At 42.3% G+C, this 18,054-nt stretch overlaps 1 protein-coding gene across 6 annotated transcripts in view; it reads right to left on the reverse strand.

Annotated features, from left to right (window-relative positions):
• Positions 1 to 523: 523 nt before the first annotated feature.
• Positions 524 to 18,054, reverse strand: part of TBC1D1 (TBC1 domain family member 1) — a 990,385-nt gene continuing 972,854 nt past the window's right edge. For all 6 annotated transcript variants that reach the window (XM_078678347.1, XM_078678346.1, XM_078678350.1 and 3 more), the window contains one exon: positions 524 to 2,924. In XM_078678347.1, coding sequence (XP_078534473.1) covers positions 2,733 to 2,924 — 192 coding nt within the window. In that variant the 3' untranslated portion in view covers positions 524 to 2,732. The remainder of the gene's footprint in view (positions 2,925 to 18,054) is intronic.

An 18,054-nucleotide genomic window follows, 5' to 3' on the forward strand; every position in this document is an offset into this window, starting at 1 on the left:
AAATATAATTTAATGCTGTTTTGCTACAGTAAAATAGTTTTTCTAAAGATTGAGATACTTTTCAATGTGCCTGCCCATAAATGAGGTTTTACATGTGCCATGGTTCCTTGAGTCAGCCAGTTTTAATAGGATTTGGCATGATTTGAATGAGGCTGATTCCGCATCGACAATTTTTATACACTTTGAAATATCTCAACAACCTTCAGATCATCTAATATTTTCCGAAAAGCGACATAAGGAACATCTGCAAAGAAAAACTGAAAATGCGATTGGTCTAACAACCTCTGTTTGTGGGGGAACATCTGCATAATAACCAATCTCTTTAGTTGAATTAACGTTTGCTCATGTTGTCACTTTTTTCTCATCCCTCTTTAACTGTTCCTGAGGATTCAAAATACCGAGGCACACAACACAATTCTCTGCATAGTAGGACATATTTCCCTCAACATACTACAAATAAAGGCACGTTTGTTGCCATGCACAGGAAGATATTTACACAAAAAAAATGAACTTTAAACCAAGATGATTTTGGTGTCTTTACTTTAAAAAAAAGTGTGCAACACAGAACAGTAAACTAACTACAAAGAAGCATGTCAGAATTTTAAGGACATTTTAAGGATGGGGTTTTCCTGGCCAAAACATTCTCTTACCAAATGTAAATGTAATAATTGCATGTGAACAGCAACCAGGAAGATAAGTAAACACATCATTTCTCCTCAGAACTGTGTCTTGTAGATGATAATACTCACACTCACAGAGTCAAAAATAGCTCACACTCAAGTCTAATAAAAAGTCTAGTAAAAAGTTAACAACACCCAATTCACTGGGGGGTGTAACCAGTTTGCATATTTCTGGACGACAAACGCGATTGAAATGGACAGCTCTAAGTAAAATGTAAAACGCTTTGCCTGTCACTAATTCCTGACAATCACATGAAAAGGACGTGTACACATAGTAGAGCCCAGAGATCCTTGTCAAGAGTGACTATTCAGGCATTTCTGTAAAATAGCAGCTCCTGAGTACCTTCAGAATTATACTGGTGTAGGCCCTGACAAGACTCTACAATTGCTTTTTCTGCCATGAAAAGAGTAGAGTTATCAAACAAATCTGTACACACTTGATAACTAAGGAAAGCTAGTCTATTGAGCAGGTACTTTCTTTTCAAGGCACCTGCTTTTTAACAAGGATTACCTAATTCATGATTCAATGCAAACCAAAGCACCTTTAAATGAGTGTGCTGTTATGCATTCTCCAAGGTCAATCATTTGCGAGATACAGGATGATGGTTCAAACTGTCCTGTACGGCCCTAAAGTTTAAAGTGTTGATCAAGGGCTCTCAAAATCAATCTTTAAGAATACATCATGTGATAAAATATAAGCCCTTTTCACTGAGAATATAATTTGTTGTCGGGTATAAAGGTAAAATAAATCCTATATATGTGTAGAAAAAAAAATCATAAATAAGCCTACCTTCACATGTAAATTAAAGAGTATGTAAGGAGAGGCCACATACAATTAATCCAATAAGCGTACCAGAGCTTTTGAATAAGAGATACTACATAATACACCATTTGAAGTCTTCTTAAAGTTGTCTATGAATGGTGATGAGATCTGTAGAGAAAAAAATGTGGCATAAACTGTTTCATGAGCCTTTACGTATATCTGAGGTTCGACAGACCCATTTTGCAAAAATAAAATAGTTTTTTTTACAATGAAGAGTTAATAAGGATATTGCATTCCCATTAGACAGATACACACACCTTTGTGATCAAAACCGAGGCCACAGTACTAAAGTAGTGCAAATAGATTTGTCTGAAAAAGTTCTTGACACTTTCTTAAAAGTGAATTAGTTTATGTTGGTTTTGTGAAATACACTTTGTCCAAACTATCTTAGTTATAATTTCAGAGAGGTAAAATAACTGAAATGCCTCTTTACATTTAAAAATTGCTACCAAATTAAAGAAGTTGTGAACAAATCTATGAATTATTCTGCAGGAATTCATTCATCTATGAAGTACTGTGCAGGAACAAGAAAGTAGATCTTTGTTATATTTTTTGCATCAATATATTCAACATGAAAAAACTTGCCACATTCGAAGTTCATGAAAATTCGAAAGAAAAACAGATTAATTAAATATTATAAGTGTCACATTTATCACAGTTGCTATGCTTCCAGCATTGCAAAGACATACTAAAGGCTAAAAATATATATTGACTCAGCAACTGGAGCCACCATTACTGCTCAGAACACACACTGCTGCATTAAGAAGAGAGATTTCTTAGTCTCTGGTCATAAAAAACACAAACAAAAAAACATGTTAAAAAATATAAGTCAATATTTTGTAAAGTCAGTAAAATAACACACCATTTGTTGCAATTATATCTAATCGTGAACTTAAAAACATGAGAATGTGGTCAACACTTAATAAGGGTCAAATAAAATATCTTAAATAAAATGTAAAAGGCAGCAGGACAGCATGGGACACGCTCTAGGACTGAATGCGTGTGCACAATCCCGATTGTTAAATGATGTAGTTCTTGCAGACCACCAAAAGTCATCCCTGTTGCAAACAAGTGTCTTAAGGAGGGGAATCCTTATGAGATCACTCCACTGGCCAATTTCTGAAGACAGGGTAAAAATAATGAGGAGAGTACATTTCGAAGAAGTAACTGAAAGAACTGTCCTCCCATATGTAGTTCGTAAGGATTCATAACTCCCAAGTTATCAGCAGTCAATTACTTGTCTTCCGTTGATTTATTCCTTGAAGGCTAAGAGTTTGGATCTGACTACGCAGTTCTTCTACTCTACTCAGCAGTGCTGACCGCTCAAGTTCCAAAGCAAGGACTGAATGCTTCAATTTGCTTTCAGAGCTCCTGAAATTGTCCACTGTGGATTCCAGACTTTGAATCTTCCCATGAGCTACCTAAAACGAAAGAATAATTTTAGTGCGGATAAGACATCTACTTATGATACCAGAGCATCAGAAAGAATTGAATACAACTCCAAAACGAGCCCAATCAAATGTTGAACTGATAAGAATGCCATCTAATAAAAGCACTTGTAGATTGTTCATCATTCTGGATTATACAGTAGGCCAGTTTAACATTTACGTGTTGTACAATCAAGTTTCAGACAGGCGATGTCTAATGGACTTTGATGTTCTCGACAGGAATTCATGATGGAGGAAATGCAGATATGCTGTACACCGCTTAAAAAATTGATCATAAAAACAATTACACATGGCAAGGCAGTTCAGTGCAAAAACAATCATGAAAAGTAAAAGAAAAATGTCTGCGGTAGAACATTTCTTTACATCTTTAAGTGAAACATGCTGGGCAAGGCGAGTTGTATGGTCAGATGTTTACCAGAATTAGAATTAGAATCGAGTCAATAAAATAAGGAAAATATGGATACTAGTGGGAAAAGCATTTTAGCATAACTGGTGACTGAAGATCACTTACAATTCCATCAGAGCCATACTAAGGATCAGACCCAGTAAAATGGTAATATAATTCATCAAATACCAATGACATCCTTTAAAAGATTTTAGTGCAGCAAAGCTAGTTTTGGTGCAATGTAACTGGTGTGGTAAACATCTTTGTCAACATTTCACACCCCAGGTTACTTTGTGTCGGTTCATCGATAAACAAAGCTAGAAAACATTATACTACTATTATAGTAATAACAATGCTAAATAGGATTTCTTGGTTATATATTTCTCCTCTACACAAAAAGGATAGTGCAGCCGTTATTATAATATTTTCATTCCTGATAATATAGGGTTACAGTGTCCCAGGTGTTGAACGAGAATATAGTTGTCTGAATATCATCTGAGTACCATGTCCTAAATATACAAAAATATTTCCCCATTTGGTGTTAATAATTGAAAACCTAAACCCAATGGGAGGATATTTAAGACAGTATTCATGTTAGACGTTATTTCTTGTTATATGAGAGTCTGACATAACATGATCCTGGAGCTGGCAAGGGCACTATTCTTTTTGATTTAACAAAAAAGGTTTAGTCCCTCTCCCTTATTACGAAGACGTAAATACCTTTCTTTTCATTCGGAAGTTTGTCAGTTTCCCTTAATCAGAATGCGAGTTGAATGGTGCTATTTATCAACGTTCACCTTCCTTCTTTCTACAGCTTTTTTTGTACCCCATTATTTTCTTAGTTTGAAAGGCTCAGCTATGACTTCACTCTTGAGTGGACATCTAGCAACCAAGCCAGGTTTTTTTATTTGTTGTTTAGGGAAATGGGCCTAGAAGGCTTGTTTATAGATATATGTATCGCCTGGCACTCCTTGGGAATGTTCACTGTGATAAAGTCTACTGGTCGTGGTGCTATACTGTCCCGCTGGGGCACTGTGCACTGGTACCAGGTGTTTTCCTAATACTCCTTTTAATGAGGCAGGAGGACACCAGTTCACCATGTCTTTTTTTTTTTGATAATCAAGTTTATTGATATTTAGGTGAAGACAAACATTCGCATTGACAGCAAAATCAAGCACAGTACCTCGAGCACCATTAACAGTAAAGGCTATGACATAGGCCTGAGCATCGGGCCCTAAAGTAGGCCCCTGTATAAGTCTAACAGGATAGATATGAATACACACAACAATCAAGACAATAGGTTGAGCCATTTACCCCAGATCTTTTCAAACATGTCTGGGCAACCTCGGGCCTCAAAGAGGGGTTCCTCCTGGGTCGCGCACCAATCCACCCCCCTTTGCCTGTCCACCATGTCTTACTGACAGAGTACCCCTTGCTTTGCAAAGGAGATAGAGTGAAGCAAAGCCCATAACCCCCCCTACAGCCTGCAATGTCAGAGGTTTGTGTTTCCATTTCGAATGAAAAGGAAGTACTGAGCTCTTGTGCAGCTTCGACCCTCCTGCCTCTCGAATCCTCTAACCAGTGGCCCTCCTTCGTGGTATGCAGGTCTGCATCAGTTCATACCCTTAGGTTTTTTTACTGCAAAGGACCTTACTTTGCAGGTTACAACCCAGCTTTCGCTGGCGTCAGATGAGGCTCTTGGTGCTTAAAGCATTCCTTCCGGGTCGTTGTTGGAGTAAAGTACCTTGATAGAAGCTGGATGTTCTTCCAGCTGTCATGTACCACTACTCCTCCTCAAGTTTCAAATCTTGCTGGGGTGTGGTGGGGTGCTTTCACATGCCACGTTTGAGACATCTTCTCGGAAATGGAACACCATGGTTATTCAAGCTACATAGGTCTTAATCCCACCATACATAAGAGATATTCTACAGTGTCTGTTCCTCAGAAAAATGATTAATGTTCTATCACTATGTAGGTATCAGGATAGAAGCTGAACATGGCTCTGGGCTGGCAGAAACCTAAGCAGGTTTCTGCAGCCATACAATACTGCTTGTGGTATATTCTCCTTCACTCCTTCATAAACTGGGAGCCAAAAACAATGTACCACAAGTCTAGGGCATTTGAGGCTGGTACTCCTCCCTATGTGCAGTTTCCCTTTATGTCTTTGATACTCTGCATTGCAGAAATGGTAGGTTACTCTAGTTGGTTGAACAAGTCACACAGGGGTCTACATGAGACCTGCAAGTCATGGTGGAAGGTGCAGCCACTGCCGCCATGATCCAGCCCTGGTTGCCCAGTATGTGCTCATTCAGACTTCAGCAGCTGTAACTGAAGCCTGTACTTTGCAAGCAGCGTCTAAACAGGATACACAGTTAACCTGCTGTGGCTAGTTCCTTTGGACCATGTCGCAATACTAAGGCGCTGATTAGCTAACTGCTCAGCAAATAAAAAACTATATTTTCCAGCATCCCTGTGGAGTGGACATCTGGCTATTGCAGGTATGAGATGTAAAACCCTTGGTCATAGCTCATCTTTAGTGGCTCTTCTGAGGAAGATGAAAGAGCGTTTTGGTTCAGTCGAAGACTACAGCAGTCTCCTTGCTTGCTGGTGCAAGCTCTCCTTTGGGTATCAGCATCCCTAGCAGGGCACTTTGTGGGCATTGTAGGAAGGTGGAATCTGACTACATGGTTGCACCCACTTTTTTTCTGGTGTTTTGATGGTTTTTGACTTAGTTTGGCTGGGATCCTGCTATTCAAGACCCCAGTCGATCTGCTTTCCTCTCATTAGGTACACTCTAGTTTGGTTACTGGGGTACCCTTGTGAGTCCCTAGTATATGGTACACCAGGTACTCAAGGCATAGGTACCCCAGAGACCTACCAGGGGCTGCAGCATGTATTAGGCCACCCTTGGGAAGCCTTCCAAAATGAAACCACAGGACTGCTACTGCAGCCTGGATAAGGTGGTGCATGCACCCTTTACTAAGATATAGGTTACCTACATCTAACTTTAATCACAGCACATATAAACCTATCAGTCACTACTATGGCAGGCCTTGTCAATCATGAAGGCAGACTGCTTGGTTTTGTGTGAGAGGGTGCCCATGCATGAGCTGGGCCCCTCTGCAGCGTTCAGAGCCTATTCTCTGAGGCTGTTCTGTGATGCAGCCAGACCATATACTCTTAAGTGCATTATAACCTCACTGTAAATGCTAACTTAAGAATGTCTGCATGGAAATATATTGTGTTCAAACACTTTGGAATCCTACCCCCACCCCCGCCAGTCCTGGTGGCGGGGTGGGATTTAGAATTCCATCCTCCTAGAGGGAGAGACATGTACACACTGGTGTCAGGGTCCCACAAGTCTTACCTGGTATACTTGCAGACTGATCTTGCAGAGACGTCGTGAAAGACCTCCACCATACCCTACCTTTCCCTAGTAAGGGATAGAATACAAACCCGGGCAAGGATAGGTTTGGGGGAAGTAATCCTAAAATGAAGAGCGGGGATATGTTCGTTAACACCCAATGAGACGTTCCTATCGATGTAGAGATTCTCTCTCGGGGTCACCAACTTGAAGGAGATAACCACAGGTATTAATATCTACTCTACCAACTCCAGGAGCATACATACCACAAACATACCGGCACCAAGGTATTGTCCATGTAATAATCACCTGGAAGCGGTAAGGAAGTAGTAGAGGATATCTTCAGGGATGCAGCAAGGTAACCACTCTTCCTGCGTGTGTTGAACTATATCACATAGGGGAAGCCCTCCTGCGCTATCAATGGAGGAAACAATACGAGACCGCGCTCCTGCGCATCCGAGGGTTCAACAAAGCAAGAGAGCGCTCCTGCGCAACTCAGGAGGCAACAACATGAGACTGCGCTCCTGTGCGTCTCAGGGGGCAACAAAACAAGAGAGCGCTCCTGCGCTTCCAATGGGGAACAACGTGAGACTGCGCTCCTGTGCGTCTTAGGGGGCAACAAAACAAGAGAGCGCTCCTGCGCTTTAAAAAGAGGGTGAGATGCGAAACCGCACTCCAGCGTGTCTCGCGGATACACTGATGTCCGTGATAGAAGCGCACTAGCATTTCAAAGGGGGCAAATGCGAGAACGCGCTCTAGCGCGTCTTGCGGTTTCACAAATGTCAGCAATAGAAGCGCACCAGCACTTCAAAGGGGGTAGGATGCGAGACTGCACTCCAGCGGGTCTCGCGGTTTCACAAAGGTAAATGATAGAAGCGCTCCAGCGCTTCAAAAGGGGGCATGATGCGAGACCGCGCTCCAGCGCGTCTCGCGGTTTCACTACTGTCAGCGGTGGAAGCGGTCCAGCGCTTCTGCGAACAGGCACACCTGCGCGAGTGTGACAGCAGCTAAGGGATTCCGGGAAGGTCGGGAAAGCAAGTTGCGGACTCCACGGGCTCCTCTCTGCAGCAGTACTTGAAGCACTGCCGGGCTGAGATCCACGGGTTTGAATGCGGTCTCACCCGGTAGTGCAGGCAGCAGTTCCTGACTACTTCCGGAAGCATGAAGGCCCTAGCAGGAAGTGTTCTGCCTTCAGTGAAAAGATCGTCCGCAAAACGCGGACCGGCTCCATTCAACCATACAACAAACAGGCAGGGCAGAGAGTAGAACGTGACAACCGGTCTGCCAGGTAATAGTTTAAAAGAGCCCTGGCATCACAAAACTGATGCTGCAGCCACAGACACGAGTCTGGCCTCCTGCTGCTGACCGAAACTCCGGAAGGGGAGGCCTGGACAATAGGTTTCCTGTCACAGGGAGGTGTAACCACCTCCCAGACAGGCTTTAGTGTATTGGGGCTGGGTGGGTGCACTCAGAGTGCTTTGAAGTCAGCACTGGGGGCACATTTGGTGTCCCTGTGCATAGTCCAGTTCAAATCGGTTGCAGGGGCTACCAGCCCCTGCTCTGGTGCGAAACTGGACAAAGGAAATGGGTGTAGCCACCCCTCTTTCCAGATCCTCCTATAGGTGGGTCCCCAGAGTATGTCCAACCCTTTTCTTTAGTATAAGTAAGGAACCCCTGGCAACACAATTTTAGATTACACCTGGACGAAACTCTGAAACTGAATCCTGGAACTTCAACGCTCTAATAAAGAGTAGAGGATGGAAGAATCTCCCTTGGGGTCAAGGAGTGACTCCCCTGCTCAAGCAGGCACCAACAAAGCATTTGCCGGTCTGCATCTCCGAAGCTCCTGCCGGACTCCGAAGTATTTGCAACACAGGAAGAGGATTTCCAGACTTCTCAGAGGCCGACCAGAGTCCCCAGCAAAGCTGAGACCTGCAGCCCTCGTGAGTGACGTGGAACCGGAACTCCTGGACGCGTGCACATTTTCTAGTGCATTGACTTCTCGACATCGCCTGAAGTTGTGCTTTGGGTTACTTGTAGCCCAAGCCCCAAGCACCATCTGCACGGAAGATTGTGGGCCTACACTCCACGAGTGTTCCGTGAGTCCGCTTCTTGCATTTCCGCTCAAGGCTCCTTCCCGATCCCTGGTCCATCGACTGGTGGGTCCTTGTGAAGGCAACTCTGATTTTCCTTGGGCTTCCCTGGTTGCTCCAGATGTGTCCTGACTCCCCACCGAGTGGTGAGTACCTCAGATCTTGCTGGTCTGCACTAAAGCATTTCTTTGATTTCTGCGTGGGTTGCTTTTGCCAAGGATTGTTGGGTCCAATCTGGGCACCGACACCGCAGCACTCGACATCCTTTGTGGGACAGCTCGAATCCAGCTCCTGGTCATCGTCTACACCTCCTGGTGCTTGTGGCTGAAAAGTCAAGTTTCACCTCTCACCTCAAATCCCCCGACATCAGTGGGCCTTTGCCTATCGTGCCCCTGGTCACTGGCTAGTGACCCAGACTCTGTCCCCTCTGCTTTCAGGTTCGTCTCATCTTCGATCCAGGCTTGGATCACACCGGACACTTTCCACTTCTTCGGCAGCAGCACTTTGAGGCAAATCGCCATTGAAAATGACGACGAAACCCAACACTAAAAGACACCTATACACCCAGCTTCCCTGGGTGAGGTAACTCGAGTACTCAGGTGCTCCCGTGGGTGTTGGCTCTAGAACCCCTTAAGTCTAAAGGAGTTTGCTAAAAGTCCTCTCCTAAGTGTCCTTTATCTTTAAATTTCCAACCACGACTTTCCCTACTGAAGTTAATGGTGATTCGCGGCTGTGTTTAGACACTACAAGCGTCCTCTGTGGGTCCCCTGTGTCACTACCTTGGGTGGTTCCTTGTGGTCCCTGCACTTCTACAGGCTTTGGGCCTTGTGTCTGGTCAAGTCGTGGTTCTTATACTACTTTCTTAATATATGTTTTGGTACGCCCCTAGGGCTCAACGTATATTGTGCTAATTTACTGTGTGCTATTATGTTTACTGTATGTACTTTTGCCTCTAGCCTCATAAAGAGACTAGTGGGATGTGTTTAGAATAAATACATATATTTTATATATATACCTGGTCTGGTTCTCCTTTCATTTGGTCATTCACGAGGTTATAGACTGGTAAAACAAGCTGCTTTATAATCGTCCAAGACTTAACCTGAAGGCTGCTCTCCACAGCTACCACTAGATAGCTTTCTATAAAGGTTGTCTTTAACCTACCATCAATAAGGGTCGTTTGGATTGATGCAAGGTGCCCACTAGAATAGTGGACAGCATATGCCGGGCTAACTTCTCACAGGCATACTTGAAGCCCTTGGGCCAAATGGTGGATTTGACCTAGAACATTTTGTGAGTGTAAATACTCGTACAAGAACGGCTGTTGAATTCAGGTACCTTCTTTGTGTGATTCCTGGTTTGACTTAAAAACTAAAACTGTGTTGAAGTTTTTTTTTGTGAGGTTGTCTGATGAAACAAATTGCACTGTAAAGCCAAAGCTTAGTTTTGAAACCGAGCACAAATTATTGGGTCCCTAATTTTGACTTTATTGTTGGTGCCCAGTACTTTTTTTGTTCTTTAAATCATTTTCCTTTCTGGGAACGCAATTTGTGGTCAGTGAGGTAACGGACAAGGAATTGACACAACACAGCTGCTGTTTCACATGGAAGTTGGATAGCTGTTACCTGACAAGGTGTAAACACAAAAGAAAGTAGTTAGCTAGGTACAAAAGAATAAAATCTGGTCTTATTGATTTTTCACGAGCAGCTGCTGCATTGTTGTCAGGCTTGCTGTCATTAATGCACAGGTTTGCTATGGAATATTTGGTCACTATCCTTCTATGTTGCTTGCCGTACGTTTTCCTTCTTTTCCAGATCTCTTTTCCACCAGCGACCTACCCAAAAAGCCATCTTTGTTGCTTATAAAAGTAGCATGGAACTAATGCTGGTAAACATGCTGGAGTACAGGATTGATTCCTGCTTTGTGTGTCAAAGAACCCAGGTTCAAACACTAGACTCGTCCGTTGCTCGATTATTCTGGGCCACCTTTCGGAACATCATTTTCAAATACTGTGACTGAGACCACCTTTAAGCAGATTAGTGCTGCTCCTGTTTTAATAGGAACAGTCAAGCCTGAACTGCTATACCAGGGGCCACATGTATCATGCATTTTACCAGTCGCAAATGGCCCACTTTGCAGAATCAGGCGTTTTAAGGAAAATGGGCTGCATTAAAAAATGGGTCCTTTATTTAAAAGCAATCACGGACATGGTGGTCAGCTGACCTCAGCAGGACACCATCCCCGTGATTTCAGCAATTCACAATGCATCGCAAATTGCAACCTACCTCAGTAATATTCATGAGGTAGGTCACTTTGCGACTAATTCAGAATCGCTAAACAAAACTAATGGAGTTTCATACATAAGGAATAGCGATTACCTACTTGCAATTCGCAGAAAATCACAATTAGGTAATCGCTATTTCCACTATTGATTCATGTGTCCCCAGGTCCCTTCCAGACGGGAAGCCAAGCCCAGATGGGAAACAAGTTTTGGGATATTTAGGGCTCGTCAATTAGATACAGCTTGAGTCCTGTGGCACAGTGAGCAAGGGAATCCCCTTCTCATAGCGTGTCTATTGCAACAAAAAACAAACCGAAGGAAGGAATGCTAGAATTAATTGCAGCCACTTCTGAACGCTCAGGGCCACATGTCAGACCTTTACTTTTTGCTCACTTTGCCACTTCAAATAGAGACCAGCCAAATTCAAATGAGCCTTGGTCCTGCTCCAATAAGAGCAATCCAGCTTTAACTGCCACATCAGGTCTCTTCCAAATGGTGTGGAAATAGGCGTTTCATATAGATTTCAATTAGCTGCCTACCAGATACATAGTTTATTCAGTTTTTAATATTATGCCATAACGGAGTATTCACTTTGGCCGACTAGAATTCCTGTGCTTAAGGTATGCTCTCCAAATATGTTTTTTACTGGCACCTTTGAAAGGTAAAGCAGTGACTTTCAAAACAGTCACATCACTTTCTAATTCAAAAAATGAAAATTATATTACAAGGTTCATCACGAGAAAGGGAACATATATTGGCATGGAAATAACTATCATTCCCTCTGGGTAAGGAAGGCATCCAACTCGCTAAAGATGTGCTTGTCTGATTAGACAACCATTGGATGGAAATGAAAAATGAGGGAATGATAGGAGTCTAATATACAGGTGCCACGAATAAAAGGTAGGGAGGAGATGAAGCCAAGTGGTCAGAGCCGCCGACTTCGGAACCTGGGGACCCAGGTTCGGATCTGAGACTAAGCCCTTGGCACAACATTGTGTGAGTCTGAGCAAATCACTCAATCTTTCCTGTGCCTAAAAATGTGGACTGTAACGTATGAAATGAATTTGTGTAATCCCTTGATCTAAATGACCTTTCAGATAGTCTCCCAGCCCTCCCATCCCCATCCCCATCTAATGTATAGGGCTCAATTACTTCCGAGTTAGGTTTGTGCTCCATACATACAAAAGACACGCACACATTTTAGGTCATGAACCAATAAAACAGAAAGCATTATCTGCCAAGCAATACATTTAAATATGTACTGATTGTTAAATAATGCTCAAACTAACCAACAGAGAAATATCTATACATGAGAGCGATATGTAATTTAGGAGTGTGAATGTGGAATAAAACTTTACACAGACTTTTGTTCACCATCCTTCAACCCAAAACCTGGGATTTTCTGATATACGTTGACAGTCAAGCTTGATGGACTCTATAGAGTGCACTACATTTGTTTCTATCAGAACAGAAGTTAATTCTCTAAAAGCTAAAAGGCATTACATTTGCCCAAATATGTACAAACATAAAACCTGTAGCCAAAAAATGGTGAAGTAATCCAAATAAGGGTTTTCCAACGCATCAAGCCACTTATTAGAGTGGTAAATCTATGGAGTCAACAAAAATTCAAACCTTGAACTCCTTGAGCTCAAGTACATTAATGGCACAGACACCTCGTATCTCAATTGCTCATTGGCAGCAAGCTCGGGTTTAAAACACAGCATAAGTAGACTCCTTCAGATCAACACTAACTCTCCCTCCACAATTCTTAAAACCTGAATTCAGAATGCCTGTTCAAGCACTCGTCTTATTCCACCTGGATGAATGCAACATCTTGCTTCCAGACCCCAATCTCTTGGTTTTGTAGCGTATATATGTGGTTGTTTGCGCTACTCATCACACAACTCGTAACATTTGGCCTCATGGTTCAAGATTTCGAAGGGGTTCCTTTGACTCCCACAACACATTCAAGATCTGCTACATTACCTTGAGGCAGCGAACTTAAACGCATCACCTTACATGGCAGACAAAATTAAGAACCTGAGTGCAGCAATAACATAAACAGACTTGAGACAAATGATGATTAGATGCACCTAGGACCAGAACTCCACCAGCGCAAGGATCCGTCAAATTCTTTATAACCCATTTCAGAAGGGAACCAACAGTAGGTTCCTCAAAAGAGCACTTTATCCACAAGTAGCTGTAGTCACAACACCGCCATCTGGGATGCCAAATGAAGAATGTCCTAGCCTTCAACAACTGCATTGCTCTTCCATCCCATTTGTACCACTAACCCTTTCTCATTGGCACTGTTATACGCTGCACCTAGATTTACAGTTTATAGGAATGCGTATATAGAGATGGGTATTCTTTCACAAAGATTAACAGTCATATATGTACAGACACAGTCACCCATATACACAGAGGCATAAACACACAAGCACACACACAAAACATACGGGATGAACACACAATCACAGAGAGCACACATAAAGAACACATGGACAAAGGAATGGATGAATTGAGAAAGGAATGGATGAACTGAGAGAGTAATGGATGATGTCAGGTGAGTGGATGTAGACAGAACTGATGCTGGGAAGATGCAGGCGTATGCCTTAGCCACACTGCTGAGGACACTACAAGAAAAGTGAAGAAAAGAGTGACATGCCAACACTCATTCAACTCTTGTCCTTTTTCGTTTTATGACTGTCAAGGATGGATTGAATACTTTAAGCTCCATGAGCATTAAGTATTTACCCTCTTGGGAATGTTCAACAAAATGTATCATTTCAGTGTACATGTAAGCCCATTCTGAGATTCTTTGATATACCTGTTTATATATCTAAATTAGTACAATTAAGTGCATGCGACTTTCTAGAGCTTGTATGGGGAACAAGCGTATAAAGTCCTGAGCTTTTCTTTTATGAATCACTGTCATCAAAAGTGTTCTATCAACTGGTAAAATTCAAGAACCTGAAAATACAATTCCCAGAAAGAGCATTTATTAAATGAAAGGTCAGCACTATAAACATTGTGTTCATGCAGAGGGCAAATTTAGTTAAATTGCAATCTAGAAGCTTCACCTTTATCACCTTCTGTACAAAAATATTAATTTTGTGCATGTGATGTTGACAATGTAACATACAAATAACAAGGGAGGGAGGGAGAGGAGAAGTGGATCCTGTCTCTCCTAACGTTATGCATAAACAAAAGGGAATCCACAAAATGGGACAGGGTGGACCCTACAATGGAGGGGAGCACCCAGTGTGGTTTAAATACCCCTCACACACCAAAAGGCCCCTTGGAGTCATGCTTCATCATCGGGGTGTTCGCAAACCTCTACGGAATGCGGCGTGCTACGACTCACGGCTACGCAGGAGCACTTTAAGGTGAGCTATGTGTAAACGTGTGTGAGGGTAGGAAAATGTGAGTGAAGGTGAAGAGAAAGGTTTAAAAAATACATGGCTCGTGGGCTAACACAAAAATATTTTATTTAAACCCCGGCTGGTATTGTTAAAAAGTGCAAGGGTGGCGGCCTTTACTAGTTAGGGTAAGACAACCTCACAAGTGCGTCGTCAACATGTTTCGGAGTAAAGAACTCCTTCTTCAGGACAAGGATATGCACTAAGTATCCCCACCTTACTCACATGGATGTAGATTTAAAAGTGTGCTCTACAAAAATAAGTCTAGGTGTAATGTACCTATCAAATTGATACAAGTTCGTTGCGCCCAATTGGCGAGAAATAGGAACCTGTGAAGGAACAAAAAGGCAGAATAAACCATATTGTCACAATGGGTGTGGAATCACACTACAGGGTAAAAAAGAACCCAGTGTCGGTCCAGGAACCCTAGAAAAAATGTAAAAGAACGTATAAAAAACACACAGACACACACATGGACAGGGACACACATTATTAGTCTCTGAAAAGACATCAGGTATCACACTATGGAATATAAGGCATGCTGTAAGTAAAAGTGTGGCTTACTTATGATCACAAGTTTAATAACCTCATGAGCCCGATGCGTGATATTGGGGGTCAGCTGTCCTGCCTACTGTGGCGACCTAGAGAATGTTTAAGCATTTAGGTAGTTAGATTTGCTGATCTTAGACCCAGATCTAGGTAGGAAGAGACACCCTGTATCAACATTTGAACTCACGGTTACAGCATAGCCTGCTCGACTTCCTCCCCTCAACGTGGCTCCGACGAAGTGTCGGTTCAATCCTTGTTTGGGCATCTCCCGTTTTCAATTTTGGGGCAATTATTCAATTACCTTGATAATATATAAACGCTAAACCTCCCATTGAACCGACACTTCGTCGGAGCCACGTTGAGGGGAGGAAGTCGAGCAGGCTATGCTGCTGTAACCGTGAGTTCAAATGTTGATACAGGGTGTCTCTTCCTACCTAGATCTGGGTCTAAGATCAGCAAATCTAACTACCTAAATGCTTAAACATTCTCTAGGTCGCCACAGTAGGCAGGACAGCTGACCCCCAATATCACGCATCGGGCTCATGAGGTTATTAAACTTGTGATCATAAGTAAGCCACCCTTTTACTTACAGCATGCCTTATATTCCATAGTGTGATACCTGATGTCTTTTCAGAGACTAATAATGTGTGTCCCTGTCCATGTGTGTGTCTGTGTGTTTTTTATACGTTCTTTTACATTTTTTCTAGGGTTCCTGGACCGACACTGGGTTCTTTTTTACCCTGTAGTGTGATTCCACACCCATTGTGACAATATGGTTTATTCTGCCTTTTTGTTCCTTCACAGGTTCCTATTTCTCGCCAATTGGGCGCAACGAACTTGTATCAATTTGATAGGTACATTACACCTAGACTTATTTTTGTAGAGCACACTTTTAAATCTACATCCATGTGAGTAAGGTGGGGATACTTAGTGCATATCCTTGTCCTGAAGAAGGAGTTCTTTACTCCGAAACATGTTGACGACGCACTTGTGAGGTTGCCTTACCCTAACTAGTAAAGGCCGCCACCCTTGCACTTTTTAACAATACCAGCCGGGGTTTAAATAAAATATTTTTGTGTTAGCCCACGAGCCAGGTATTTTTTAAACCTTTCTCTTCACCTTCACTCACATTTTCCTACCCTCACACACGTTTACACATAGCTCACCTTAAAGTGCTCCTGCGTAGCCGTGAGTCGTAGCACGCCGCATTCCGTAGAGGTTTGCGAAGACCCCGATGATGAAGCATGACACCAAGGGGCCTTTTGGTGTGTGAGGGGTATTTAAACCACACTGGGTGCTCCCCTCCATTGTAGGGTCCACCCTGTCCCATTTTGTGGATTCCCTTTTGTTTATGGACAATGTAACATACTACATTTCATCCTCTCAGAGAAATTAAATGTGTTTCCTAGGCTGACAAGTCAGAAACGAAAAGTTGGAAACAATCAATCGCGCAACAATACGAATACATCTACTCTGCTTGCCGCTCATTTTCATTACCCTGCAATTATATTATACTACAGACAAGAAGTGTCCCATAAAATGATTCACTTTAATCTCATATCAAGGAAGAGTGGATGAACCAATCTGAAATGTATGCCTTATTTCCATCTGCTAACCAAGAGATAGCCAATCATGATATTAAAGCAAATGGCTGATGTATAATGGATTTTTCAAAAGCAGGTGTGTTGTATACCACCGCCAGTGAAAATAGCAGAGACCCCAGTATCATGGTCCAGGCAACAAATTGGCATTCCTCCAAAAAAATGAATTCCTCTATTACTGTAACAATCTGAAAGCACACCCTCCTTACATCTATCTGCAATTGATTCAGCATGAATGATGCAAGAGTCTTTGAGATAAACCAACTAATGCCACTCTATAACACTATGTTACGACTGCCAATGTTCCCAGAATGCCCCTTGATGGAATGCATGTCACGATTCTGGAGGTGCAGGAGTAATTGTCTGGACCTCAATCATGCTGAAAAAGTAACTGAAGCCAATGTGATGTGTTCACTGGTGGGGTGGACCATTATTGCCGTAGCCCGGAGGGGTGTTAGTGGACCTCCCCCATGAGCTGTATACAGGTGGTCACTCTCGTGACAATTGGGGGTGGGACCATTTGAAAAATAAAGACGCCTGGTGTGTAACCGGGAACTGAACAGAGTATCTCACTTGTGCTGGTGGTTACTTACTCGGTGTTTGAAGATTCTTGGACACAACAGCCAATATGGAGATTAAAACATGCATCACGGTTCTATTTTTTGTCATCTTTGCAGTAATTATTTAAAAGAAGGTCTGCAACATCTTTAATTAGCAAAACACCATTAAGAGGCTTGCTGCTGTTTCACCAACAAACCATCTTCAAGCATTGACTCAGTTTCTTCAAAAAGCTATGTGGTTTCCCCTGTGAAAACGTAGCCCTCGATTATAACCATCTACCTAATCTCATAGCAGAAATCCTGAGGAGCCCATCGGGTCTCTGAAAACCGTAAGTAGTCACCGTGTAAACATACTAGTTTCACACATCTCCAACTTTGTATACGAGATAAGGGGTTGGTTGTTTTCGAAATACAAAATGTCCAAAAATATAGGTAACTTGGAAAAATATTAACGAGGTTTGTAAACAGTGTTGCTAATCTACCACGCATTTTTTAAGGTATATTAGAATATGTTTTCTCTAAAGCATTATTCAATAAAATGTGTGACGTCGACAAGACATTGCAGAAAATCTACCTATAAAATGGAAATGCTCACTTCGAATTTCTCATCACTTTAGCAAACAAGGTAACTGAGGCACAGTGAGATAAAGTGATTGGCTCAAGATAACACAATGCAGTTTAAAATTGCGACCACACTCTTGGATTACAATTACACACAATGCTTATTTACAGTAAACTATTGTAAAATCACTTGAATGCGTTAGAGCACTTATTCTATCTGTCAGAACAAAGGACACACCCTCCTTCAGAAATCAAGGTAAGAAAAAAGATCCACAACAATGAGATCTCTG

Source organism: Lissotriton helveticus, chromosome 2_2 (genome assembly GCF_964261635.1).
Source record: "Lissotriton helveticus chromosome 2_2, aLisHel1.1, whole genome shotgun sequence".
Lineage (NCBI taxonomy): Eukaryota > Metazoa > Chordata > Amphibia > Caudata > Salamandridae > Lissotriton > Lissotriton helveticus.